The 27,192-nt window shown below is 46.3% G+C and overlaps 6 protein-coding genes across 6 annotated transcripts; 4 read left to right on the forward strand and 2 right to left on the reverse strand.

Moving 5' to 3' along the window:
• Window positions 1–6,050: 6,050 nt before the first annotated feature.
• On the forward strand, window positions 6,051–6,612 carry BJ212DRAFT_1303700 (uncharacterized protein; the record flags this gene model as incomplete). The annotated part of the gene is made up of 2 exons (XM_041333458.1): window positions 6,051–6,227; window positions 6,280–6,612. 2 exons carry the CDS (start codon window positions 6,051–6,053, stop codon window positions 6,610–6,612), a joined length of 510 nt encoding a protein of 169 aa, XP_041187684.1.
• A 402-nt stretch (window positions 6,613–7,014) lies between these two features.
• On the reverse strand, window positions 7,015–7,722 carry BJ212DRAFT_1282772 (interferon-inducible GTPase-domain-containing protein; the record flags this gene model as incomplete). The annotated part of the gene is made up of 1 exon (XM_041331703.1): window positions 7,015–7,722. One exon carries the CDS (start codon window positions 7,720–7,722, stop codon window positions 7,015–7,017), a length of 708 nt encoding a protein of 235 aa, XP_041187685.1.
• A 2,154-nt stretch (window positions 7,723–9,876) lies between these two features.
• Window positions 9,877–10,186, reverse strand: BJ212DRAFT_785023 (uncharacterized protein). The gene has a single exon (XM_041344070.1). It carries the CDS (start codon window positions 10,126–10,128, stop codon window positions 9,973–9,975), a length of 156 nt encoding a protein of 51 aa, XP_041187686.1. The 5' UTR covers window positions 10,129–10,186; the 3' UTR covers window positions 9,877–9,972.
• Window positions 10,187–12,369: 2,183 nt separating this feature from the next.
• On the forward strand, window positions 12,370–13,174 carry BJ212DRAFT_1538538 (uncharacterized protein; the record flags this gene model as incomplete). Its single annotated transcript, XM_041341828.1, has 3 exons — window positions 12,370–12,523; window positions 12,572–12,808; window positions 12,863–13,174. Exons 1-3 carry the CDS (start codon window positions 12,521–12,523, stop codon window positions 13,172–13,174), a joined length of 552 nt encoding a protein of 183 aa, XP_041187687.1. The 5' UTR covers window positions 12,370–12,520.
• A 44-nt stretch (window positions 13,175–13,218) lies between these two features.
• On the forward strand, window positions 13,219–16,703 carry BJ212DRAFT_1389179 (glycoside hydrolase family 31 protein). Its single transcript, XM_041336946.1, has 8 exons — window positions 13,219–14,034; window positions 14,088–14,716; window positions 14,772–15,041; window positions 15,101–15,202; window positions 15,262–15,460; window positions 15,513–15,756; window positions 15,813–15,954; window positions 16,014–16,703. Exons 1-8 carry the CDS (start codon window positions 13,347–13,349, stop codon window positions 16,587–16,589), a joined length of 2,850 nt encoding a protein of 949 aa, XP_041187688.1. The 5' UTR covers window positions 13,219–13,346; the 3' UTR covers window positions 16,590–16,703.
• Window positions 16,704–16,737: 34 nt separating this feature from the next.
• On the forward strand, window positions 16,738–18,425 carry BJ212DRAFT_785104 (uncharacterized protein). The gene is made up of 5 exons (XM_041344071.1): window positions 16,738–17,250; window positions 17,301–17,468; window positions 17,530–17,725; window positions 17,791–17,874; window positions 17,938–18,425. Exons 1-5 carry the CDS (start codon window positions 16,782–16,784, stop codon window positions 17,975–17,977), a joined length of 957 nt encoding a protein of 318 aa, XP_041187689.1. The 5' UTR covers window positions 16,738–16,781; the 3' UTR covers window positions 17,978–18,425.
• Window positions 18,426–27,192: the final 8,767 nt, after the last annotated feature.

Consider the following 27,192-nt stretch of genomic DNA (forward strand, 5'->3'; position numbering starts at 1 on the left):
GAGCAGAGCACTGGAAGTAAAGTGTTTCTCCGTCACAGAGTTGGCGATGAGTTTGAGATACTGGAAGAGAGCATTTGGCTGCGTCCGGTGCGTGAGCAGATCTTTGGAGTCGATGAGATATTGAAATAAGCTATATGCTTGTGTTTGAAGGAGTGACATGGTGATATGCTGGAGTAGTCGCTCGACACGAAAAACAACGATATTCATGCACTCATGTAGGATAGATAGTCAGGTTCGAGCGCCGGGAAACACCGACTGCTCGATTGGATGCCATGGGATACGTTCTGAAAGCTTTTAAGAGAAGAACCGGACATATGTATGCACTGAGGCGCTGGGATCGAGGACGGCCGCCGGGTATGGCAATAGGGTGCATTCTTGCCATGACAGTGATGGAAGCGAACAGCCTCATGTCCTGGGCGTCTATATAAACGAGGAAGACAGTGAAGCAACATAGAACGTTTAATACACACACCTCTGCAGCTGAGAGCAAAAGACCCACAATCCCTCCAAAATCCACCTCGACGCTATCAATCTCCAGTAAAATCCCGAAGCTCATTCCAATCACTACACCCCTGCGAGAGTTCAAAGTCTATAAAGAAATCGTAACGGCAGTCGCAGTTTTCCCCGATAAACGACGGATAATTACTACAGGCTCATTCGACAGGACACTTTGTATGTCGGACTTGAAGACAGGTGTTGTGTTGAAGAAGATGGAGGGGCATTGCCACTGGGTGTGGGCATTGGCTGTATCACGAGATGGCCAATTGATAGCAAGTGGTGATGAGAATGGAGAGGTCATCGTCTGGCACGGAGAAACTGGCGAACCGCTCACCCAACCCGTCAGAGCCCGCCCTAACTGGACCAAGTCGCTGGATTTTTCTCCCGATGGAACAGTGCTGGCCACTGGTTCATGGGACAAAACAACGAAATTGTGGAATACCAAAGCCTGGGAGCAACAAGGAGATCCAATAAAGTGTAGTGGTTTGGTCATCTGTGTTCGGTATTCGCCATCTGGTGAACTTCTTGCCATCAGAGAAGATCGTAATGTCCAAATTTATGATCCGAGCACGAGAGAATGCGTTGCATCCTTCCAGGGTCAGATTGGTCAGACGGTCAACTCGTCACTCGCATGGACACCTGATGACACACGCCTTCTCACAGCCGGCAATAATCCTACCATACGCGAATGGGATACAACAACCTGGCAGCAGGTCGGTGATCCCTGGATGAACCATACTGATTCTATCAAAGCCATTGCCGTGAATCCTGCTGGCACACTTGTCGCCTCCGCATCTGATAACAACCACGTCCATATCTGGCGACTCTCAGATCGACGAACCATTGCCATCTTCAAATACTCATTTTCAGTGACATGTGTCACTTTCTCCGTGAACAGCAGCCACATCCTCAATGGACATTGCAGTGGAATGATCTCGGAGTGAGCACCTCAGGGTTTTCATCCAAAGGCATGTTCTCGTCCTTGGCTCATATACTACAATTCGAGCATGTTTCGTGTAGATCCTAGTCATCAGGACAGTCCGCGATGCATGCATAGACGGAGACCTATCTACCGCTGAAGGACTACTCACAAAAGATTTCAGCACCAATGCAAACGACCATACTTCCTACGCTCATCGATCATTTGTTATGGCGCGAAAACACGACTGGGATCGTGCTCTCCGGGATGCAATCAAGGTGAGATTCACCGACCCATCATGACCCCCTTACAAAAGGCTAACTCGATGGTGAGATAGTCCATCAGCATTCAGCCCTCATTGACAGGCTATATCTCCAAGGGCATCGCCCTCTGCGGAAAAGGATACATCCAGCATGCGAGGGCAGCATTTGATGTTGCATTCATGTACACGGGTCAAGATTCAGAAACCATTCATTTTCTGCTCTTGATCAAGGTGTGACTCACATTTGTCTCGCATACTCTCCGCTTCATCATGTGTTTTAGGCCATCGCCCTCTTCAATGCAGATCAACATGACGAGGCAAACCTGCTCCTCAAAGAACTCACTGCTGGTTATCCGAATGCCGACACTCGCGCATGTCATATTGTGGAAGTAAGTATCATGCAGCCACACAGGGTCATCAACACTAACTGGTCCCTTGCAACCTCACATATTAGACATATCTACGTGTTCAACTCGGAATAACAGCTTTGGATGGCGCACGCCACGGTGAAGCCGCTGACCACTTCACCACCACTCTCCAGTTCAGCCATCTATCATGGAGATCACCTATTCATTTTATGTACGAGGACTTGGTGGTGGTACGTTAATATACATGTAAAATGCTTTTCATAACTGAGTCCCTTGTTCAGCTCTTCGTCTGGGACCTCAAATCTTTGTGCTTTACTACACACCAGAAACAGTGCGATGCACTCCGTTTGGCAGGTGACCTTATATCTGCCGTGAGGTCATACCAACACATTATGGATTGGAGTGATGAATATACAAAGGCTGACTGCCTTAACTGGTCCAATGGCAAGTCTGGAGTTCGTGGTGTCGCGCAGGCTACAATCCTTACCGGCATTTCACTCAGTTTTTAAGCAAGAATGCAGCACGCTCTGTCTTGCCGATGGAGATGCTGCCCTCCCTGCAAGCAAGTATGACAGGGCTACTGACCTATACTCGGCGGCGATCGACCTGGATTCTACATCCGATTCCGTCTTTGCAAGTCGCAGCAAGGCAAAGTTAGGTAAAATGCTATGGAAGGATGCGCTCCTCGACGCACAGAAGGTGCGATAGCGTCTATGTTTTCGTAGCCTATGTTGACTTCGGCGATGCATAGGTTACCGAACTCAATCCTTCATCTCACGTTGGATACCAGTTGACACATACAGCGCTGCGTGGCATGCAACGTCACGACGAAGCTATCGAGGCCTTCACAATCATGTTGGACAAGTTGGACAATACTCCCGAAGCGCAGATACGAAGTAAGTCCTAAGATATCCATCCATCAATTCGAAGATGCTTATCCTGTTTCGCAGACCTGCATCTGCAGTATGTCTCCATCCGAGGCAGAAGGTACTATTCGAAAAGCCGTTTGGATTGAACTCGAAAATGCCCCGCTTCGTCTGCTTAACACGTCCACGGGTCTCTTGTGCAACCGAGCGGCACAGATAAACTCCTTTAAAATGAGTTCAGAGTACAAGGAACTTCTTTCATCCACAACGAAGCATTCAGATTTCCAAACGGAACACATCAAAGACACGGTGGCGAGGTACTTCCGCCGCGTCCTGCTATCACACAGGTGGGAAGAGACGGAGATGCTACTTCACGACATCCAGGACAAGGTCGTGTACGGGTTGAAAGCATCGTAAAACTCCAGTCATTCTGCAAAATCGCTCGTGATGCTGGATATTGCTGGGCATGGATGGATACATGCTGCATTGACAAGAATAGCAATACCGAACTTCAAGAATCGACCAACTCTATGTTCGTTTGGTACCGCCACTCAGCGCTTACCACCGTCTACCTATGCGATGTCCCTACTTCATCCCAGCCCAGTGCACTGGCGAGAAGTGTTTGGAATGAGCGAGGATGGACCTTTCAAGAATTTGTCGCTCCGAAAGCTGTTATCTTTTATCAGAAGGATTGGTCGATATATCTCGGTGATCGCACTCCCAACCACAAAGAGTCCTCTACAATCATGAAGGAGTTGGAGGATGCGACAGGCATAGATGCACGGACCCTGATCTCCTTCCGTCCAAGTATGAGCGGCGCCCGAGAGAAACTGCAATAGGCATCGAAGCGCGTCACAACTTTGCAGGAAGACATTGCGTACTGATTATTTGGCATCTTTGGCATCACCCTACCTGTCATTTATGGTGAAAAGAAGCAGAACGCGCTCGGGCGGCTCCTGCAGGAGATCGTGGCTCGGTCGGGCGACATCACTGTCCTTGACTGGATCGGACAACCTTCCGAGTTCAATAGCTGTCTTCCGGACCATATTATCTCTTACACCACTTCTCCACGCACCCTTCCATCGTTATCCGAAGATCATATTCACACGCAGGTCTCTTCGCTCCGCCAAACCGTACCTAGAGATCTCGCATTGAAATTTTATGACTGGCTTGAACAGCTGAGAGCTCCTCGCTTCGCAAACTGCAGACTTCATCTGCCTTGCATTTTATTCCGTGTCACGGAAGTCAGACGGAGGCGCGGCCTAGCCCAAGAGACTTCCGTCACACATGAAATCAAGGCAGACGGGCTTCATGACCTGCTGATCACCACTGAAGAGACCCTAGTTCAGTTCTCGCGGGCAAAACCCATTCGGCAGACATTCTTACTTGTCTGTCCATGGGATCGTTATCTCCTCGGGGTACCTGACTTTCCAGAGCAGCCTGAATTCACAGGCAATACGGACAGCATGGGAGATTGCACCGAGCCCGGGTCTCCGATAGATGACGCTGACAAGTTACCCGGCGGTTCGCCTGTTGAAGAGGAGTCTGGCTCACAAGCGTTTTGGTTGATGGCTCGCCTGGAACAGCCTTTCGACGCATTTTTGCTATCCCAGCAGCATATCGGAGAATACAAGAGGATCGCGTCGGACCGTAACATCGTTGCACGAATCGAAGACATTACTTCCATCGACAATGTGGACGTAGGCACCATAGAAATACTCTAGCTATATTCTAAGACCAGGTATTTCTGACTGGTATTCGTTTGTGCTTTAATGATCAAACCTGCGTTGTTACCATGTAGCTGTATACACCTATACACCATACCCTTCAAAGCAGACATTGAAGACCTGATCATTGGGCACTACCTTCTGCATCATCACCGTCATGTCGCTTCAAATTACTGTGCAAATTCACAACCACCTAAAGTTTGATTCATTCAAAGGCCTCCGGATTAAATTTCCTTTTCTACCTGGCTTCGTGCGACGATAAGTATTCATTTCGATCAATTAAAACAAGAACGGGTATCTTGCTGGACTTTTCTTATGTAAACGACAATGTTGACCAATGGTTCAGACGACTATGCAACGAACCTGCTGAGTAAGAAGTAGGTACTCAGCAGAGCGAGCGGAATACGGGAGGAAACGCCTCTTAATGCGCAGGGGTGTGAAGACATCTATTTTCATAGCGGGTGCTCATATTCATGATGTGTAGGTCACCAGAAGAACTCCACAGCAGGGTGGATGTCGCATCTGTGCTAAAAAAGTGACTACCTAAGGATTTTTCTCGCTACGGGATGATTAGAAAATAATATGATTTCAAGAACTGAGAAGACACCTGGGATGATAACACATCGCCGCATTCTTCGTTCGTAGTACAACTGGTTCGATCATGCTGTCTGCTGCAAGGTATGTAACATCAATTCAAAGAGAATCATGTTTCCATCGTTTATTAGCCTCACCCTTGAGCACAGCTTTCGGGCCAAGACATGTTCGTATGACATTGACGGTCTATTTGAGAAGCAAGTATGGATGAGACGAGAATGAAGTGTAATTTGACGATTGTGCTTACTTTGCGGCAGTGATATTGGAGATTTGAACATTCCATCCTGAATCCTGACTGCTTCTATGGGCCCCCAAGTGGCAATTTTGAGAACAGCTTCGATAAAAAGGTGAACAAGGCTGGACTCGGCATCGCGAGGACGGTTTGGGTCCCCTGACTGTTGAATTCCATGTAAGTTCTGCGCCAATCGATTGTTTATGTTTGTTTATTACGCGTCTCTATTCCGCCTTTGAGTTGCTTTGCTTGAGTCCCTTTGACGCGATGCTGCTAGATTTGCCAAGGGGACGACTATTGTGTTTTATGGATTTCGTGGCTAGTTAGGTACGTGCACAGTCCACAGCCAGCCACGGATGGACGACATGGGGAGTATAATAAATGTGCAGAACTTCATTAGGCTCCTCACTGCTAAACCCTCTACAGCTCAATGGTGAGCATTCCTCTCTGGCCCTCTCTCCTCTTCGCTGACAAGTTGTCTACTATCCAGCCTAAATCTACCGCACCCCCGCACGTAAGCTTGCACCTTCCTCCTGACTTCTCATCCTTTGGAGACGTTTGCGCCGAGTCGAGTGCCACCAACGATGCCTCCAACTCAGAAGATGATCACACACTCACTGCTCTCAGCAACGAATCTCTTACCGGAAAAACAAATGCTCGATTCGGCTCCAAACGAGATCCGTCGCCTAAACCGTTTGCGTTTAAAGGTGAAGTGCACGCCATTTCCCAAGAATAGGCCGAGTGTCCAGTACAGTCCAAAGGTACGTATCGTTTTGCATAGAAAATCTTACTTTGAGTGACGGTTTTCGACAGAGTCCAGCTAGGAGATTCTTTGGCTCATCAGGGTCTTCACCGGCCCCTTCTCCTTTGTCCCCATCCTTTTCTATCGATGCTCTGAAGAACTCCTTGCGACCAGACAAGCAACGCTCTGCTCAGCATTCACAACCAGATGCTATCGAGGTAGAAATCCGAGTTCGTGCAGCTGACTCGCGAGAGTCCATCGCTAGTAGCTTGAGTGCTTCATGCAGCTACGAACCGGGGCAGTCGATGATCGTAAAGGATGTTCCTGCCGTTGCTGAGGCAGCCACTGGATGGCAGAAACTGCCTCCTAGGTTGCCGATTCCGAAGTGGGATGTCGATGATTGAGTCCCCCTCCCGTAGAACACTTATTACTTGTATTATTAACATGCTGTATCACTTTATCATTTCATACCCGGCTCCAGGGTGCAATGAAAGGTCCAGGGATGAGCGCCATCCTTACATGTTGATTGGCTGACTTCCTCAGAGCCTGGGTAACATGAGTTCGGCCCTTATTCGCATACGATAGCGAGTTGATTGGATACTGGTACGCCGCTACGATATGGTACATGTAGTAGACAGGAATCTGAATCGGTCAAAGAATACGTTCGGAGAATGTGATATCACATGCACCCACATCCACAGGTGTGCAGTCTGACGAGAAAATAAAAAAATAAAAAAAACCAACAAAGATCAAAGGGAATCGGGATAACATGCTGCGTAACAGACGATCGAGCGAGACGATCTGACCTAATTTTGAACATTCCTATGCAGACGCCTACGCACATATTCTGCAACATCATTTTGAAGCTCTTCCTCGTCAATTGCCATGGGTGAAGGCGAGTTATTCCATATCGCATGCACAGCGTCCTTGCAAACAATGTAAACTCTCTTGGGAGGGATATTGTTGCTCTCAAGGTTCGTTTGCACATTCTGGTACGTTTTGTCGATGAACTCTCTCCGAATTTCTGATTTGACCTGCTGGAAACGAGAGCGTGACTCGTCATCAGCATGAAAAGGGTCGAACCCTCGTGGCATCCTGTCCAACACCATGTTGTTGATGTGCTGGTCTGACTTGGAGCGAACAATGAACACCTCAATGTTGGTGAACTGCTCGCAAGCCTGGAGAATTGCGAGGTCTGAGTCCGAGAAACGATTGTCGATTAGCACAATGATGCAGTCGAAGATGTAGAGGCCCAAGTTATTGAAGTACTGCCAGTCAGGCATATTCGGAGTGCCCGCACCGGGAACGTCATACCAAAAGATCTTGGAGTCTTGGCATGGATCAGTGTATCTCGTGACCGCATCGGTAGTTTCAACAATCCCCGTAGGAGCGGCGATGGGGTCATTGTTGGACAGGCCCCGGACGGCATTAATAAAGGATGACTTTCCGCCTCCAGAAGAGCCAACGACAGCGATGTGGAGGAAGTCTGGGCTGTAATGATAAGCTGCCTTCATCCGAACAATATCCTCCTTCGACGGACGGCACTCGGGGCGAACTCCTTCAAACCACCGACGCTCTGTTGCGGACCTCGCCCGTTCAGCTTCCTCCTGACGCCTCTGTGCATTTTCTGCTGTTCTTTTTGCAGCACCACTGGCTCGTTTTTCTACTTCAATATTGTGTCTCGCCGTATTAAGTGATTGTGACGTTGTGGCTAGCTCCCTTCTTGTTACCCAGAGTTTGTATCCCAAAGATATAATAAGAAGTGAGGCCGGGACGGGTCCTGGAACAGGGATATGTGGGTGGGGATTCGGAGTACCACCTGAGTCCGAGTCTGCAAGAGCACCTACTACGCCTAGAATAGCACCTAGGCCTTGAGCAGCATCTGGGTACATGCTGCGCCAACAAAAAAGAGGGGGGGGATTGACACTGAGAAGGGCTGCGCGCTAACGTGTTCTCCGTCTACGTGCGGTGCGACCTACTAGTAGTAGACCGAGATTAACTGACTATAGGCTGCGGAGCTCGAAGGTTCGCTTACCTCGATGAGTTGTAGTGCTATGGATACAGTAATGAGAACTCTGCAGGGAGGGTGGATGATTCGGATACAAGTAGCGAGTGGGGTCTTATAGTACTTGCCGAGACAAACATGAGGCCAGCACGAATCAGACCTAATACCAGAAGCTTCTATGTCGCCAACAAGCTGTACAGTTATCACATAGCTTCTAATGTGTTGCGCCGAGTGCATGTGGAAGAACATGCCCCTGCTGATAGGAAGCCATAAATCAGAGATCTATTGATGGTCGCTTGTTAATTGAGCTCAAAGCTATGCGGTAAAACGCAACGCTCAACCTCATGATTGAAATGAGTATGATCATCAGAGGACTCGTGAACCGAAGATATTGTCATATATGCCGATATATGATCATATATAGGAAAGATTTTCTTTATATTGGAATATAAAGTCATATAAAGCCATGTAGAACGTCGGAAAACCACCGCAATCAACGTAAAGCACCCTGGGTACACTCACGAATTCTCTGATGATAACCTAGAGTAAATAGAAGCAAATAGAGCCATTGAAGTGAAAGCCTAGAGCATTCGTCAACGACTTTTGGTTTTTTTCCGGCTGAAGCGCCAAACGTTGCAACATTTCAACCCCCAGTGCTCAGGTCTCAGATTCAATATAGCTACTGGTATCACGTACCTTGTACACGTGGAAGAAATTGGATGACCACCTAATTCTTGTGGTGGGGACCTCATACCATTAATTCCTAGTAGAGGTGAGTCGCTACTTTCAATCAAATAAGTTCCTCCTCGCTCAGTCACGGTTCGATGGTTGCGCAGCATACGCCCTCACTTCAAGTTAACTTTGAAGGCTGTGGTAGATAACAAAGCCCTGTCTCAGCTTGTCGGTACGTTGAATGACGTCAGTTATCCCTTTTATCACCCGCGCGTGGTATATGTCTTTGTTTTTAGGTCGACCCCCCTTCTTCAGGTCATCGAAACGTGTCTGTCCACCCTCCAGACTTCTGTGCCCCACATGTCTGCAAGCACATATGAATCGGCTTACTATATCCTTCTACCACCGCGGCTAACATTCGTCGATATCGAGCATTCCTCCCTCAAGTCTCTGGCGTCTGTCTAGAACCAGCAGATAAACGCAGCCTCCCGAGCAGTGAGTTTGACATATTGTCGTTACTTTAAAGCTCGACTCATGTTTTTCACGATCGTCTTCTCGTCAAGTACGAGGACTCTTTACTTCGACACGCTGTGCATGACTTATCAGTTGACATATATTCGCGTGCGGCAATAATATTGCCCTCTTTGACCTGCTATTTTTGAGGTATTTGATAACCGCACACCATGCACTCACTGTACAATAGATCAGTGCGTACTTGGTCACGCAGGACATGATGTGCGGTCCCGCAGAACAAGTTATCAGCAAATTATGGGAGGATAGCCTTGGATGTGTCCCAGCAATTTATCACGTAGCCATAGGTATATCGTTCCATATTATTGTCACATCCAGAGGCCTGTCGCAATGTTAATGTTGTTCCATACTATCCTGTGAATTCGTGCATACACGCAATGAAGTGTCGGTGTTCAATGTCGAGGATCCAGTGTTTCCCCTCTAGATACCGGAAGGGACCATTCAAACCCATCAGACAAGGTGGTAAAGCAACATTTTTCGAGGCAATTCGTTTCTGAACTACGCAATTTCAAACGATAAGCGGCGGTTGTGACGCGCAGTGTGTGGTTAATACGGTCTACCTAGGCCCACATGGAAGTGATGTGCAACATGTCAGTATTGACTGGTTGCTGCCGCAAGAAGGACACCTTCTGGCAGATCCATTGACCAACATAATGATCACAAATGATGCTGCCCGAGGGAGTACCATGGTCTTCGTCACGTATTCAGCCATTGTCAGAGCTGAAAGCACCAGCTGCAATGTTGCGCTGCAAATATATGCGTGAGATTTCGCAGATAGTGATAAAAATCAAGCTACCGCACACGTCTACCCTTTGCACAAGGAAACATCGACTATGGGAAGTGGTGAATGTTCTGCACGAAAAGGCCACCGGGTTAATGGGCGATATATGCAGGGTTAGAAGACGATGGGTGTAGTGACAGAATAGGTGGGTGGCGCCGGTGTACGTCGAACTGAAAATACATATGCGATGATAATAATCGCAGGAAAAGGCACACTCACTTTCCCGCGAGCACCTGAATACGTCTGATTTGCGGCTTGTGTCGAGGAGGGGTTAGGATCTAGCTAGGGTTGAGTACGGGTGAACCCGCGGGTCGCTGAAGCCACACCGTACCCGTACCCGCAAACACCACACCCGCCACGGTACGGGTGTACACCGACCCGCCAATTTTGCGGGTATGAACGGTGTTTGCGGTATACCGCGGTTTTTTCACAGACCCGCGGGTCGTATAGTATTTTGAGATGGGCTTTTGTATACACAAGTAACTTACTAAGTAGAACTACTGTGCTTCCTCTTCTTCGTCTTCATCACCACCTTGAGGAAGTCCTGCGTATCTATGAGATCATGGCGAGACCAGGAACCAAGGCATAAGAAAGCGCGAATGGAAGCTGGAGACAACCGGTTGCGTGTGAAGTGTAAAAGTTGTCGTGCTTGTGAAAACACGCGTTCGACTGCAGTTGAGGAAGCTGTGTATTAAGTTAGTGTCAAAGATATGAAACTTATTTTTTAAAAACAAACCTGGAGCGCTCAAGTAATCCAAAGCCATGCGGGATAGATTAGGATACTTCTTTTGTTGCACAGACCACCATTTCAAGGCGTCATCCACTTTTTCGAGAGGTTGCTGAAGGTATTCGTCCAACTCATTAATGGGCTGAGTAGGGGTAGAGTCGCAGCCGAGAGAGTAGTCTCCAAACCCGAAAAAAGGTGTTGGTTCATTTGTCGCAGCCGCCATGGTTGAGTCTGTTGTTGTAGCAGGGAACTATAGGATAATCGTTGAGTTAATTGCCGGGAGAACAAGATAAAGACACGGGCATGTAGAGGATCGCATGAATAGAAGGGACTGCGTTCGTGCGAGGTGATAAGTGCAGAATTTTGCGTAGGTGGGGAACGAAAACAAACGCCGTGGGTCTATTTTAGGCAGATGTCTTGGGGATATAGGGCGAAGGATCGTATGAAAGGAGACATTGCTATGTTAGACTACAATGATCATTCTTCCCGTCAGTGGAGAATTAATGAGCATACCTCAAGTAAATGCTCGAGGGTTCGGTTGATCTTTAAGTAGATATTAGTGTCCAGAAGATGTATAACAGATAAACACACACCTGGTGAGCTTCACTTACCGTGCGGGCCCAACCGGAGCAAGGATGTCAGGTACGATGCGGAGGTCATGGATGTGTTCCTGCCAGTGGAGGCAAGTTTGAGTAACAAAGGATATGTTTGAAGGAACGGAGATGCTCGTGTGCTGTAGGCTCGAGTCTAGTTCATATGATGTTAGCGACTCAGCGGAAGCTAGGTAGAAGTTCCCGGATTGAGGGGTGCCGAGTGGGCGCTTCATTTGAGCAGTCAAATGAATCGCCTGCTTGACACCTGGAAATGCAACATGAACGCCTTTCGAGCTATCAGTATTGTGACGAATTGATAAGCACTTTCTATCTTCTCGTACCCAGAAGGATAATGATATGATAGTAGAACTGCGAGGCTAGTGGACGTGAGTTGGTGTGTGACCGACTCGGAGTGACATCGAGGCATCACGTGGACATGCCGTTGTGCATTTGGATATGCACTCTTGTAAATCCCAACTTTGTCTCGACTTCGTCTTGCAATACCACAACACTTACTGCACCAGTATCTAGTCCCGATATTCATGATTGAGAGTAATTCAAATCCAACGTGCCGCAGAATCGTTCGTACAAAATTTGAGATCCAGAATTTATCGATATGATGAAGCCTCACCACTGGCAGCATCTGACCTATCATTTAGTATTCACTTGCAGTCCCCAGCCAGAAACTAGTAGAGATACACCAGTGGCCTCAGATGCTCAAAAAGTATGTCATACAAACTTTGTTATCACTGCCTTAGCTAACAGACATCGAAGTTTCATGCCGTAGATGATAACCACCGCGTTGTTAAGTTGCCACTTAGCCGCCCTTTGACTGGATAATGCTTAATTTACATGCACTGTGGATAAGGGACAGCCATTGTTGTCTGTGGCCTCAGTAGCTAGTCGGTACGTACACAGGTCAATGCTTGTGGACGGAAGACACGGGCAGTATAAATGTGCAGAACGTCGTTGGGCTCCTCACTGCTAACCCGTCTGCAATTAAATGGTGAGCAGTGATCTTTCCCGGTGTTCTCTCCGCTGACCGATCGTTCAGCCTAACTCTACCACACCCTCGCACACGAGCTTGCACTTCGGCCTCTTTGAGGACGATTGCGTCGAGTCAGACGCCACCAACAATGCCGCTGACCGAGAAGACGAGCACACACTCACTGCTTTTGGTGAGGTCTCCCTCGGCCAAGAGGAAATGTTTGAATTTGATCCAAATAACATCCGTCGCCGTAATCGAATGCGTTTGAAGGAGAGACGTAGGAGTGCCCAGTACAGTCCACAAGTGCGCATCGCATTTACATAATTAGCTGTACTCTTATTGACCACTTCACGATAGATTCCGGGTAGGAAATTCTGGGACCCATTGACGTCTTCACTGGTTTCGACTCCTCTAACACCTGCCGAGTTTTTCAATGGATTTAGGCACTCCGTGCGCCGTGCTTTTCAGCTTGCACAAGCAGAAGCTGCCGATGCTGAAGCTCGATCTCGTGCAACTGACTCAGGAGAGTCAGCTTCTAGTGACTTGAGTGCTTCCGACGATTACAAACTGGGGCAGTCGGTCATCGTAAAGGATATTCCTGAACAAGTCAAAGAAAAGAAGAAACTGACTCAGAGGCCTGTAATTCCGAAATGGGAGCTCGACGATTAAGTCGTACTGCGATTATTCACCAATGTAGTCGTATTATATGCTGTATACCAATAGCACCTTGTACAATCCGAGTGTGATAAGCGCGTGCCATTCTTACATAATCGACAGACCACCTCCTCACACGTCTCCACACTGCTTGAAGCCATACCACTCATTCATCATAACCAAGAGAATGCGGTCCCCAGGGGCCCTCCTACTCTTCCTTCTCCTCCCAGCAGCCCTCGCCTTCAAACAATCCGACTTTAAAATATGCTCCCAGTCCGGTTTCTGTCGCAGAGGACGCGCCCTTGCGGCACGCGCACAAGAATCCTCATCATCATGGCACTCCCCATACTCAATTGACCCCCCAGAACTTAGCCCTCGTCAACCAGGGTTTACCACAAGCGTTCATTCCTCCATCCATCCAAATGTCAAATTTGTGCTTGATGTTATGATACATGAGGAGGGCATTGTGCGTGTGCGAATGGACGAAGAGAACGGACTAAGGAAACGATATAACGAAGCTGCTCAGTGGGCGCTCATTGGAGAACCTCCCTTGAGTAATGATGTTCTCTGGACAACCAAGGGGGGCAAAGCCAAGGCTGTTTATGGACCGAAGAAGGATATGGAGCTCGTCGTCGATTTTAACCCTCTCAAAATCACGCTTTTCCGGGGTGGCAAGGAACAGGTCACATTGAACGGGCGCGGCTTACTGCATATGGAGCATTTCAGAACCAAGGAGGACCCCAAACTAGCTGAACATATCGAAAGCGAGGGTCAATCCGTCCTCCAAGTCAACCCTGCAGCATGGTTCGAAGGCGACACCCAAGACGCCTTCTGGGAAGAAACATTCTCTACATGGACAGACACAAAACCCAAAGGTACGTCCTACACTCGCCATCATCACTGAGACAACGACCACCAACGTCCGCAGGCCCCGAATCCCTCTCCCTCGACATAACCTTCCCCAACCACGCCCACGTCTACGGAATCCCCCAACACGCCACGAACCTCTCCCTTCCAAGCACAACAGGTCCCACCGCAAAATACACAGACCCCTTCCGTCTCTACAATGCAGATGTATTCGAATACCTCTCAGATTCGCCGACTTCTCTCTACGGCTCGATCCCGCTCATGCATGCGCATTCTGCAACGTCGACAGTCGCCGTTTTCAATGCGCTTGCATCCGAAACATGGATCGATATCGCTCATGTGGAGAAAGGCGGCGTAGAAACGCACTGGATATCCGAGTCCGGGATCCTAGACGTATTCCTACTCCCAGGCCCAACACCCACTGACGTCTTCACACAATACGCACACCTAACAGGGACAGCACCCCTCCCAGCTCAGTGGTCACTCGGCTATCACCAGTGCCGCTGGAACTACGTCAGTTCAGACGACGTGCGCGGTGTGCAGAATAGGTTTGATGATGAGGATTTCCCGGTGGATGTGTTTTGGTTGGATATCGAGTATGCAGAAGATCATAAGTATTTTATGTGGAATAAGAAGACGTTCCCGGATCCGGTGGAGATGACGAAGGACGTAGAGGCTGTTGAGCGCAAGGTCTGTCTGTTTTGTTCATCCTTTCATCTTTCTCGCGCTCACACATACGTCCCAGATGGTAGTCATCGTCGACCCGCATTTAAAACGCTCAAACGACTACCCAGTATACAAACGCGCATCAGAACTAGGAGTCCTCGTCAAACCTAAGAGCGGCGAGGGCGAGTACGAAGGATGGTGTTGGCCCGGCTCTAGCTCATGGATCGACTTTTTCCATCCTGGTTCTTGGGACTTTTGGATCTCGCTGTTCAAGACGAATACAATCGATGGTCAGTGGAGTTGGACGGAGAGCACTAATAACATCGGTGTCTGGAACGACATGAATGAGGTGTGTTCTTTTTGATGTTGGAGTAACTTGTTTATTCATTGGTGAAAACGAAATACTAGCCGTCAGTGTTTAACGGACCGGAAATCACGATGCCGAAAGATAATGTCCATTACGGCGGTTGGGAGCATAGAGACGTGCATAACATCAACGGAATGCTCTTTGTACGTCTCTCATCTTCTTTCCGAGTCTTAGTCAAGCTTACGATACCAATCCCCTGCAGGCAAACCACACATTCCAAGCAGCAGAAGCTCGTACAGACCCCCCACGGCGCCCATTCGTCCTCACCCGCGCCTTCTATGCCGGTTCTCAGCGTTTCGGTGCGATGTGGACGGGCGATAATCTTGGTACGTGGGAGCATATGACCATAGGGGTTAAGATGGTGCTTGCGAATGGAGTTGGGGGGATGCCTTTCGCTGGGTGTAAGTCCTTCCTCTCCCTCACCCTCATTTCTAATCATTCACTTGCTCACAGCCGATGTTGGCGGCTTCTTCGGAAACCCCGAACCGGAAATGTTAGTGCGCTGGTATGTAGTGGGCGCATTCTCGCCTTTCTTCCGTGCACATGCGCATATCGACACGAAGCGCCGAGAACCATACCTTCTTGAGGAGCCGTACAAGAGTTTGTTGAGGGATATTTTGAGGTTGAGGTATTCGATGCTTCCTGTGTGGTACACTGCATTTAGGGAGACGAGTGAGAGCGGGGTTCCTATCCTCCGGTGCGTTTTTTCTTCCTCCGTTGGACGATATGATCGATGTGTGCGTGAATGCGCAGACCTCAGTATGTGATGTTCCCCGGGGACGAAGCTGGGTTTGGGATTGACGATCAGTATTATATCGGGTCGTCTGGATTACTTGTTAAGCCTGTGACGCAGAAGGGGATAAAGGAGGTTTCCGTGTATATTGCTGAGGATCAGGTTCGTTCTTTTCCTCGTCCTCCACACACCCTGACGCTTACACGCATCCAACTACCTAGGTCTACTACGACTACTTCACCAACCACGCCCACCGCACCAAAAACCGACACATCACCCTCCCCGCAAACCTCGACCAAATCCCCCTCCTCATTCGCGGAGGCTCCATTATCCCCACACGCGAACGTCCGCGCCGTTCCTCGCCACTGATGAAACACGATCCGTTCACACTCCGCATCGCGCTTGATACTTCCGGGAATGCGCACGGGGAGGTGTATCTTGATGATGGCGAGACGTACGGGTATGGAAGGGGGGATGTTGTTTGGCGTGTGTTCGGTGCGGAGAGCACGAAAGGAAAGGGGAAAGGGATTGGGACGGTGCGCATCTCATCCGCTGATCTTGCCGCAAGAACGCAGGTGGGTGCGTACGACCCCAAGAACGAGTTCGCGCGTAGTGTGGGTGATGTGAGGGTGGAGAAGCTGATTGTTCTTGGACTTGGGAAGAAGCCTTTGAACGTTGTTTTGGATGGCGGAAGGGAGCTTGAGTGGGAGTTTGCCTCGGAGGGTGGAGTGTTGGTTGTTAAAGATCCTGCAGTGCGTGTGGTGGATGATTGGGCTATCGTTGTGAAGTTGGAGTGAGATACCATATTGATAATATTCAGATCATTTGTGCTTTGTGTTGTGAATGTCCATGCAATGCTTTCCTGTTTCGATCTATCATATCATGCGCGAACATGGTCGATCAAAAGTCACATTGCCCAATTACGAGATTAATGCTTGGCAGGCCCCTATTTTCTCGAATAATCAACCTTACTCTCGTTTTGCTCCTCTATGATGGCCACCATACCTTTCAATGACAGCGCGTCTGGCATCTTCGACCCACCTCCCTCGTATGATGCAATTTATATGCCCGTATCAACGAATTCCATCCAATGTAAACGATCAGTGTTTTCATTCCTACAATCCAAGCAAAAATGCCGCCGTGCCTTAGTATTATCTCGCATCCATGCAATTGTCTCCTCTCCTGATTTCACCCCTTCCTCTGTTGCACAAATTGTCAAATCCTGTGCTGCTGCTCTCCCAGCAGCAGAGTTCTCTAACCTCCTTCAAAAACCCAATATCGAGGATCACTCAGCCCTGTATTGGGCGATTGTCAATAACCAGCGAGAAACCCTTTTGGAGTTTACTAAATTCATTCTCAAATTCTCGCCTGCTTGCTCTTCTGACTTGCGTCTTGCGTGCATGACAGTCAACGATCACGATTCGTTTATGCTACTAAATTTGGGAGACATTGTTAATCGTAAGTGCAGGTACATAATATCTTGAGTGATTTTCACCGCATGCTATCAGCCAAGGACAGGTCTTTGAGACGCATGTTGCGTTGTCCGCAAGATGATATTCAAGTCTATGAAGGGGATGACATGGACCAAAACCGCTTCTTTGTTTGTTTCGTCTTCAGGATGTTCCAGAAACGTCTGCGTATTACACAGAAATTCGAAGTAGAATTCGTTGCCCGGGGTATGTGGTCCGTGATTTTGGCCTGTTCCTCATGCTGATACAAATACCTTATTCCACGAAGGACGTATATGGGCATTGCGTCTTTATATGGGGGAGAAAGGGAAGTGGTGCATTGAGTATTGTCTTTCTGGACATAGCTTGCCAGTACATCCAAATGCCGTACTTCAGATTCAGTCCAACAAACCGCCACCTGGCTCAGATACCCCGAAACATCTACGCTTGGTACAGCATACATCGGGCATTCTTATAACCGAGGAGTAGGTCTATTATTCCCACTCATAGCCAAAGCATACGAAGTTTACTATTATTCGCTAATACACAGATCATTTCACCATGGCCATATCACAGATAAGGAAGCCAAGTCTGGATTTCTGTGGCAGTTTCCAGATGATTGGCCAATGGATGAGTGAGTGTTCTTCCTTAATCTTCCTCGTAGCACCATCATGTTTACGTTGTCGTAATTTGCGAGTCCCCTCGAACTCAGGCTGACTTGGTCTGATTTGCTTTAGCAACACTGTTTATGTAGACTGCAATGGCACCCTAACTACAAGGCTTCAAATGACGATAAAATAACGCTACCCCCGGTCAGGTCAGTCAACCTGTCTCTGATTAGTGACAATGTCATTCTTGACGTGCGCGGTGTTGCCGGACTTGACCTCTGGCCGATGATGTAGTCGAGGACGGCGGCAGGAAGATGGCGGGAAGAAAGAGGACGGTGACAGGAAGTTAGGAAGATGAAAGGGGCGATTGAAACGCTGGGATAAAAAACTTTGGGGACGATATGTGGCGCGCGCAAGTGGGGAATTTCGAAGGTACAAAGTCGTCTGTTGTTATCCCAGGCTTACTTTGCGTGTGTCAAGAGCATTGTCCAAGTCGGAGAGTGTAGCTCGGAAGGTCACGACAGCTTCGTCATAGTATTGTGTACCTCGAAATGCTACGGGCTTTCACTGGTATCCGAGATAAGAAGTTTTATGACCTATGCATCATGAATATGAGCACCCGCTATGAAAACAGATGCCTTCACACCCATGTGCATTAAGAGGCACTCCCTCCCGTGCTCGTTGTTTTGGGTCTTTTGTTTCTCACACTCAATTTCTTATCTATTTCACCTCATCAGCACTCAATTCTTGTTGAATCTTTCTGAAAATGTAAATATATGATACTGAATATACTTGAATTGTACTCCAAGTGTCTGATCATTGAATTTCGATGTTTTGAATGTATGGGCCCCTTATCAGCAGAAATAGCAAGTATGCACACTACCTGAAAACTCCGGCCTATTTTAAGCTGATCCTTGGCATATAACACATTGATATATCTACCAGTAATGATATATGAGCAGTGTGTATCATTCATGTGGGAGTAAGGGAGTAAAATACATCAAAAATGTCAAAAATGCGATATTTTATATTTATGTTCTTGTGGAAGGATCTTATATGTGTCATAGGCTAGCTATGTGATATATCTACTCCAAATATACATAGAAATAGACACCATACCCTGATTGAGGTCCGATCCTACAGAATTTTTTTTCACAGGGGTATACCACCAGGGGAAGGGAGGTGCATTACACAACAAGTTCTTGTCCTATTGTCTTGAGATCCTGATACATTGTTTCTACTATTTAATAGATGCTGGGAATCATTTTTACAAGTCCATTTACCTAGGATCATATACATGGGAACATATTTTGTATTTTCATGAGTGTATGTTATATCTATTGATGTATGGCACTTCAGGAGGTCAAATAAAGATGGGAATCTCTTTATGAATGCTCCAAAACATGTCCTGAATATAATAGAACACTTCCCTATCAGAGGGGGAAAAGTGCGAAGGTGTTCTGTGTCCTAACCTATGTTGAATGGCCCCTGGAGGAGGAGCAAGCACATAAATACACAGAAGAGGTGGTTGATTATATTATATTATACATGTATATACCAAACTACTACTTAGATACAAGAGGGAACTTATTGTAGTGTAATGGTGAAGCTGCAGTGAGGTGGGGAGGGTGTGAGAATAATTGATATTGTGGAGATTCCAAAAATGGGTGATGTTTTGGGTGTTGTGGAGAAATTCCCACGCTAGGTGGCCAAAATGCGTGAGGTATGGGAATAATCTGCGAATGTAGTAGCTGAGTACCATTATGGGATCAATATGATGCAGGCACCATTATGCATAAAGGGAAGCATTGAGGGATTAGCAACAGCCATGCATAACCATGATGACTGTAATCAGCCATGGTTATGCATCACCCTGCCATGAACAGGTGTCCTGCCACTGGTGCCAACATTCCCACAGCCTCTGCTCATCATCTACAATGATGAGCACACTTATATCACTCCATCAGGAAATCAACCTGAAGTTGATATGACCAGATATAATTGGTAATCAAAAAACATTATTACATGTCATGTTTTAGCCTTAGATATTATTATCATGGTATCACACATATCTAACCTATGATATGACCATGCCAGAAAAATATCACCCTGATGCTGTTGTGTTTTAGCCTTAGATATCATTGTCATGATGTCACACATATCTGACATACAGTGACTTGCAAAACTGTTACAATGTTTAGTACTTTTTCAGTATACACAATATAGCACCTATGCACATGGGAATCATGCTTAGTGTTAGTGGGGGCGTGTGAACTACAAACCCTTGGCTACAGACTGACAATTGGATCACATCATTTGGCTGAGGGGATGTGAAGATATGCCTATTTTAAGACAGAGATACCATTGTAATGGTTTTGTAGCTGTTGATATAGATGGTGGGATCTCAGTCAAATCAGAGGATGGTTACTGTTATTTGCTTATACAAATAAAAATATACATAAAAATATTATGTCTGAGTTTGAAATTGCTCCCATGCTTCTTTATTCTTAATCATTACCATCATAGGATCTCTCTCTACTACTTAAAAGAATACCATTCTCTTTCAGCTTAATGCCAGTCATTCTATTCACTCTATTGCCTCCACAACTGGTGTCAGCACTACTACTATCTCCAAGCTTCATTAAAAAGAGTGTTCCTACTTGCAAAAGTTCACTGGTGGTCATTCAACCAAGCTTTCCTCAGTCAATATTTGTCATCCTATTTGTTTCATCTTCACTCAGCAGGCAGAAACTGCTATCCAAGTGATCAAATCTTTTTCAAATATTGTCAATTAGCCCCCCAACCCAAGTACCACTTGCTGCTACCTGGAAAAGCTGGGATGAGGGCTGTAGTCAAGTCCAAATACTGTCTACTGTCTGCCAAATATTGCAAAGCACACTTGGACTTTGCCTATACTGACAAAAATTGGACTTTGGAGGACTGGAAGTTGGTCATATGGTTTGATGAAACCAAAATCAATCACCTAGGGTCAGATGGTTGCAAATGGGCTTGGAAAAAGTCAGGAGAGGGGCATAGTGACAGATTGGTATAAGGAACTATCAAGTTTAATGGAAGTTCTGTGATGATATGGGGCTGTATGACCTGTGAAGAAGTTGGCTATGCTGCTAAGATTGATGGTAGAATGGATGGAGATCTTTGCCTTCAAATTCTGAAGGATAAACTTCAGAATTTCCTGGAGTTTTATGATCTTAATGCTTCTGATGTCATCTTTCAGTAAGACAATGACCCTAAGTATACCTGCAAAAAGGTCAAGAAGTGACTAGATGGGCAGGAATTTAGGACTATGGTGTGGTCTGCACAATCTCCTGACCTTAACCCATTGGAATATCTCTGGGACCTTGTCAAAAGGAGACTTGCAGAGTATGAGCATCCCCCTAAGGAAATAGTAGCAATGGTTGGGAATAAAACTTTGTAACAGTTTTGCAAGTCACTGTATCTACATTTATCTTAGTGAGACAACTGAAGCAAAAGCTGCAAAACTTACCACTATTAGTGTACTGGGAACCAGATGTGCATGCTATGGCTTCAGAAAACATCTCTGCTTTGGCCTGAGCATGATGTTTCTTCAATTCCAGAGTATGAAAATTGGACTTGAGAACATCCAGCATTTTCTCCTTCTTTGCTTTAAGGCTATCACTGATGTTGATGCCTATGAGCTTGGAGTCTGCACAGTCTGCATAGGATGTGCTGATGTAGGCATGGCATGTGATGCTACCAACCCAAGGCTTCATTAAGTAAGGAAGGGAAAGAAAGTGACCATTGGGCTACACAACATCAGATGACTGAGTCTTGCATAACATACACAACACTCACCCTTAAGACATGTTTGCAAAGCTGAGAAATTTCTTGAATTTGTGGGAAATCTACTAGAAACTCTGATAACGTGGAAAGCCATTTCTGGCATTTGATGTGAGCAACATTTTGAGACTGAAAGTCATCAAAATTGGCTGAGTGAGGTGCTTGGTATGATTCCATATACCCAGTGTTCTCTGGGAGTGGTGCTGTAGCTAGGAAGAAAGTTAGACTCAGGCATCATCTCTTGAACAGCAAGGCATATGTGGGTGACATTTCATGTCCAGCTCTTTGCACAAATTGACACGAGCAACATTTTGAGGCCAAAAGCCATCAAAATTGACCAAGTGAGGCGCTTGGTATGCTCCTATATACCCATTGTTCTCTGGGAGTGGTGCTGTAGCTAGGAAGGAAGTTAAACTCAGGCATCATCTCTTGAATAGCAAGACATATGTGGGCAACCTTTTGTATTCAGCTCTTCACACAGATTCACAATAGCTGTACTGAACAAAGTAACCTTCACCTGGGCACAATACATTCGCTCCTCCATGTAGCATTGTGGAAGGAATGAAATACAAGTGGGCTCTTCTTGCTGGAACTGAATTTCCATCACAACCACTCTAAGGCTCACTCATAGGACAGCTATAAGGTTGAGGGGGTTGACCCATCCAAACAGCACAGAAACTGTGATGAAGAGGGAGTCTGGAAGCTGGAGTTGATGTTGTGAGAGACCAATATGAAAAATATGTAAATTCACTGACAATTTTACATCTCCATTTCTGGAGCCAAGATTTCAGGGCATTATCGGTGTGCTTGATCTCAGGAATGTGCTGTGTTGAAGGAGTGTTAGAGACAGGAGGCAACACTGAACTACTATTTAACATGTTGAAGTGGGGCCATAATAAGAGGCTTGAGGGAGGTTCAGACAATTATTGAAGGCTTATATACAAGAAGGTTTGGTGGTGTCTATCCAACAGTGGTCCATATATGGATGGGTAGTGGTGGCTGTGTGAGGGTAGCAGTCTATAAAACACTACAGTGCACTAGATCAAATAATTAAATGAATCAAATGACACCATGAGAGCCTAGAATGTTACATACACCAATGAACAATTCCATCAAATTGTGTGATTCCTTGTTTGAAAGTTGTAAGATCCATACACAGCATTCAGGAGTGACTCAATATCAGCAGGCCTTGACACAAAAGCACATAGCACTTACTATCTTCTACATTCTGACTTAGATGCATTGAAGGTTCAACAGCTCTGCTAGGCTGCAGAGCAAAAGAAAGAAAGAGGGCTCTACCTCTGGGGTGAGAGGAAGGCCTACTGACTCTCTAAATGTTGGTCAAAGTGTGCCAAGTGATGTGTTCGACCTTTAAGGGAAGCAAAGAAAGCAAGATCCACTGGGTGATGCCAGATCAACTCTGGTGAAGTGTGCTGAAAGCATGTGCACAGGAATGTCGAGCACATAGGTGTGCAAAGCATGGGAATAGAGCACATGTGGTGCATGGACATGTAAAGACTGAAAGATGGCGTGAAGACATGAACTGAGGCTGCTGAGTGGAGGGACTGATGATAATTGACTACTGCTGATGACTAGGGTGATGACTGAAGCATGCTGACTGAGGATGATGATTCTCACTATGAGATACTAAGTGACATGATGGTCATTGTTGTATTCTCTGGTGGTGGTTGGTGTATGAAAACTTTTTATGCAACAGGTAAGCTGTGCCTAGGTGCGCTCCCAGGGCTTGGAAGCGAATAGGGAGTGCTCTATGTATGTAAAATGACGTAAATAATGGGTCCATGACGAAATAAGATATCATATGATGCTAAATATGATCTGATAGTGAGAATAAACAAGGAAGGACTCACTAGGGAACTGGTTGGACAATGGATGGATGCTCTGGGATGCTGCGCAACAAAGGGCGATTGAGTGTGGGAAGAGCACACTAAGCGTGTGTGTGAGAATGCGTTGCATAATGCAGGAAAGTGTCGTGCCTCTGGCACATTTTGCGGGAAAGTCATAGATGGTGAGTCATAATATGGGTGATATATGCCTAGAGGAATCTCATTCCCTACAGCGTGCAGTGCTATGTCATGCTTATTGCAGAAAAATTTGCAACCCAAAGATTTGTACATTTTCAAAAGACCCATGGACAACATATGGAAGGTAATTTGTTTTGGAAGGCTTATTTATGGTAAATCTGACAGACATCAGTGTCACTGTGCAAGTCATTTCCATTAGCAGTAGCACAGAAATAAACTTGATGTGAACTTACATGATATTACAAAACATTGCCATGTGGGCTGCAAATGTCACATATCCTGGATCATCATGCTGTGTGAATAGGACAGTGACTATTTGGAGAAGTTCTTCATAGACCTGGCTGACCGGTGGATATCCCAATAGGTGGATGGCTGAGGATTCCCCCTCTGATGACATAAGCTTCAGAATATCCGCCAGCCATTTGAGGATGGCACTATAGCACTTATACAGTGGGATTGTTTAAATGAATAAGGCTCATAGAATGGAATAAACTTACAGAGGCCCCCACAAATGCTAATGTCTCTGTGGGTGGGTGTGGGGTGTCCCTGAAGATAGTTGGTGCAAAATCAGCCATGATTATTGGGATATTGGCTGATACACTGTGCCAGAAAATGAGATGGAAAACAAGTGATTTTGTGATCTCCATGTTCAGCAACCATACAAAGCCATTATCCTGTGGAGTAAATGGTAAGACTTTGACACCCAGAACAAACTAGGAAAACTGATTGCAATTGGCAAATGACTTGAATCTGGAAGCATGAAATGTTACAGCAAGCTCACACATCTCTCAATGAGTAGTACTCAGGGGCACAGTTCCATGAGGGTAAAACCCAGATGGGGATCTGAGATTGTGAGTGTCGCTAAATGGTTGATGTTGGAGAGTAATGTCAATACCCATCTACTGGCCTATCCTAGGTGAGACAAGTAAATGAAAATGATAGAGAAAACATACTTTGACTAAGATTTTGTCTTTGGTCACTTCAGTCTGTTCATCAACAGATGTGACTGGGGAAGAGTGTGTATGTGCAGAAGGTATTGGATCAATGAGTTACTGACTGCTGAAGGTGAGGACTTTGGACTATGGGAGAAACTGACTATTACTAGGGGAACTCTACAGCAAGACCTGGATGTGAGATAGAACTTGACTCAAAGGACAGCTACTGAGAGAGGGTCCTCAAAATGACTGAGGGAGACTCCAAAACTGAATGGGCGCTATAGGATGCATGAAGTGTGAATACTGAAAGAAGCATGATTGAGACATGCATGAAAGTGTGCTGGTGTGATAGAAAGCGAGAGCGCATGCGTGGAAACGCAGTGCGTGCTATGGGGGTCTAAAGCATAGAGGTGAGAGCTATCTGGAAACTAAATCCAGTAAAGAAGGGATCAAGCTGACTAGAAGCAGTTGTGTCTAGGAAGGTAGCATGCAAGTTCAAATTCTTGGGGCTTTCAAACTGGCTCTGATGCGCAAACTACTGCTACTACACAGAGGTGGGAGGTGCTAGGATAAGGTACTCTAAAAAACTACCAATCCCCTCTCTATATTGAGTGTTAGGCAACACTTGTAGCATGGGGGCAAAGCAAGTAGGTAGCGATATCTGTATGCAATAGTGTTTTAAGCACACACTTGCACATTTACAGCACTATAATTGGTCCAAAAGATACATCAGAGCAATAAGAGTATAATAAAAATGCACCAGTGGACTTTAGCAAGGACATGGACAGGTGGATGGACTGTAGCGGAGGACCTAGAGCAGGTGCACAGGACGTGCAAGTGCGTTCATGTGCATGTGATAGTGTGAGTGACTTATCCAGAGGATCAGGCCCAGAGTATCAGTGGGAAGGGGTAGTATATCATCCTATAGCAGTGATATAGAGGAGCAAGTCTCTACACCACAACTCAGGTCATTGTGTGACAAGTGGACTTCAGTTAGGCCTCACATGAAGAGATTGGAAATGAAATGAGCCTTGTGATCATCACTACTTGATTTGGCAAGTATGAAGGGGTTCCTGGGCTCTCCGCAAGAAATAGCAATTCTCATGAGAATCCACATGCAAACCAGAACTAGTTGCCATTCTGGGTACCTTAACTGAATATGGTGCAAGCTGTTTTTGTTGGTGCAGGTGTTTGTGCCTTTGGACTGAACATTATTGCGACCATGTGTGATAGAGAAGTGCCTAAAGGACTCTGGCACAACTGAACCTTTCTCATATGACTCCAACAGTGTCGACATCTCTGCAAGAACATCAGGATCAAACTGTGGGAAAGATTGAGGCTGGTATCCAAATGGAAATATCGCATCCATAAGAATGGTGCTATGGCCATTGTTTGCCAAAGGCTATGATGCTGTTAAATGAGGCAGATTTGGGGTTGCAGGGTCAACTTACCCATCTATATACATGATGCAGGTTGCCACTGTCACTTGGCCTTGACCACAGGGCCTCCAAGTCCAATTCCAAGTGCAGGGCATTGATCTACAAGGCTGATAAGTGTGAAGGCAAAGTGCAGTCCAGATCCAATTCAATACCTTGATGAATATAGGTACCTCTACATTTGGTTCACATATGGAATTGTGCAGAGTAGTCAGTAACACATATGCTATGACCTTGATGTGTGACATGAGCTATAGAGGAATTCAGTATATGATGTCCACAGAGGGAACCACCTACAGCATCAAGGTGCATGATTGAGCACTGCAGCATATGATGAGACATGCCTAAAAACTCTGAAAAAATACAAATACTTACATAGAGCATATAGAGGATCGGTTGGGGCCCAATCACCAGATATTCTGTAAAACAGAAGGGTCTCTGTAAGAGAGTCAGGCTACCCTGAAAAACTGAGCGAGCAACATTGAGTGGACAAGCCAAAAAACACACACACTGATACAGGCTGAAGGCTTGACAGATCATCTGTTAAGGTCATACTCAAGGCTAAATGGATCTGAAGGGCTTCAGCCTCAGCTTGTGCACTGTGCCCCTTACTTGAGTATTGTCCCTTATTTCAGGAAGGCAAGACTAACATGTCCAGAGGGTCAGACAGGTAGTGTAGCAGATCTGGATGACTTCCAGATGCGGGATAAGTATTGTAAGGCTAATCTGGACAAGTCCAGACTAGAAACTAGTGGTAATGGCTGTCATAGACAGAGGTGGATATGAATAGACTATAGGAATCAATCCTAAGTCTCAGAGGGTGATGAGAGTAGTGGTACTTAGGTCCAGAGGACAGGAATGAGCAGAACTAAGTTGATATTTGAACTGAGGTGCTACAGAGAGTTACAGGAGGTTATATACTATAGGTATCTAACAGAATGATCAATCAGCAGAGTCCAAGGCTATGTACAAAGCATATGGATAGTCTATTGGTAAGTAGAAATGGATCACAAATAATGAAACAGAAATGAAGCATAGGTAACAGATTAGGGGGCAGGACGGATATACAGATAACTGAAATACTGGAGTTAGGGGATTACCAAAAGGAG

The sequence above is a fragment of the Suillus subaureus genome (assembly GCF_016647635.1).
Source record: "Suillus subaureus strain MN1 chromosome Unknown BJ212scaffold_47, whole genome shotgun sequence".
NCBI lineage: Eukaryota > Fungi > Basidiomycota > Agaricomycetes > Boletales > Suillaceae > Suillus > Suillus subaureus.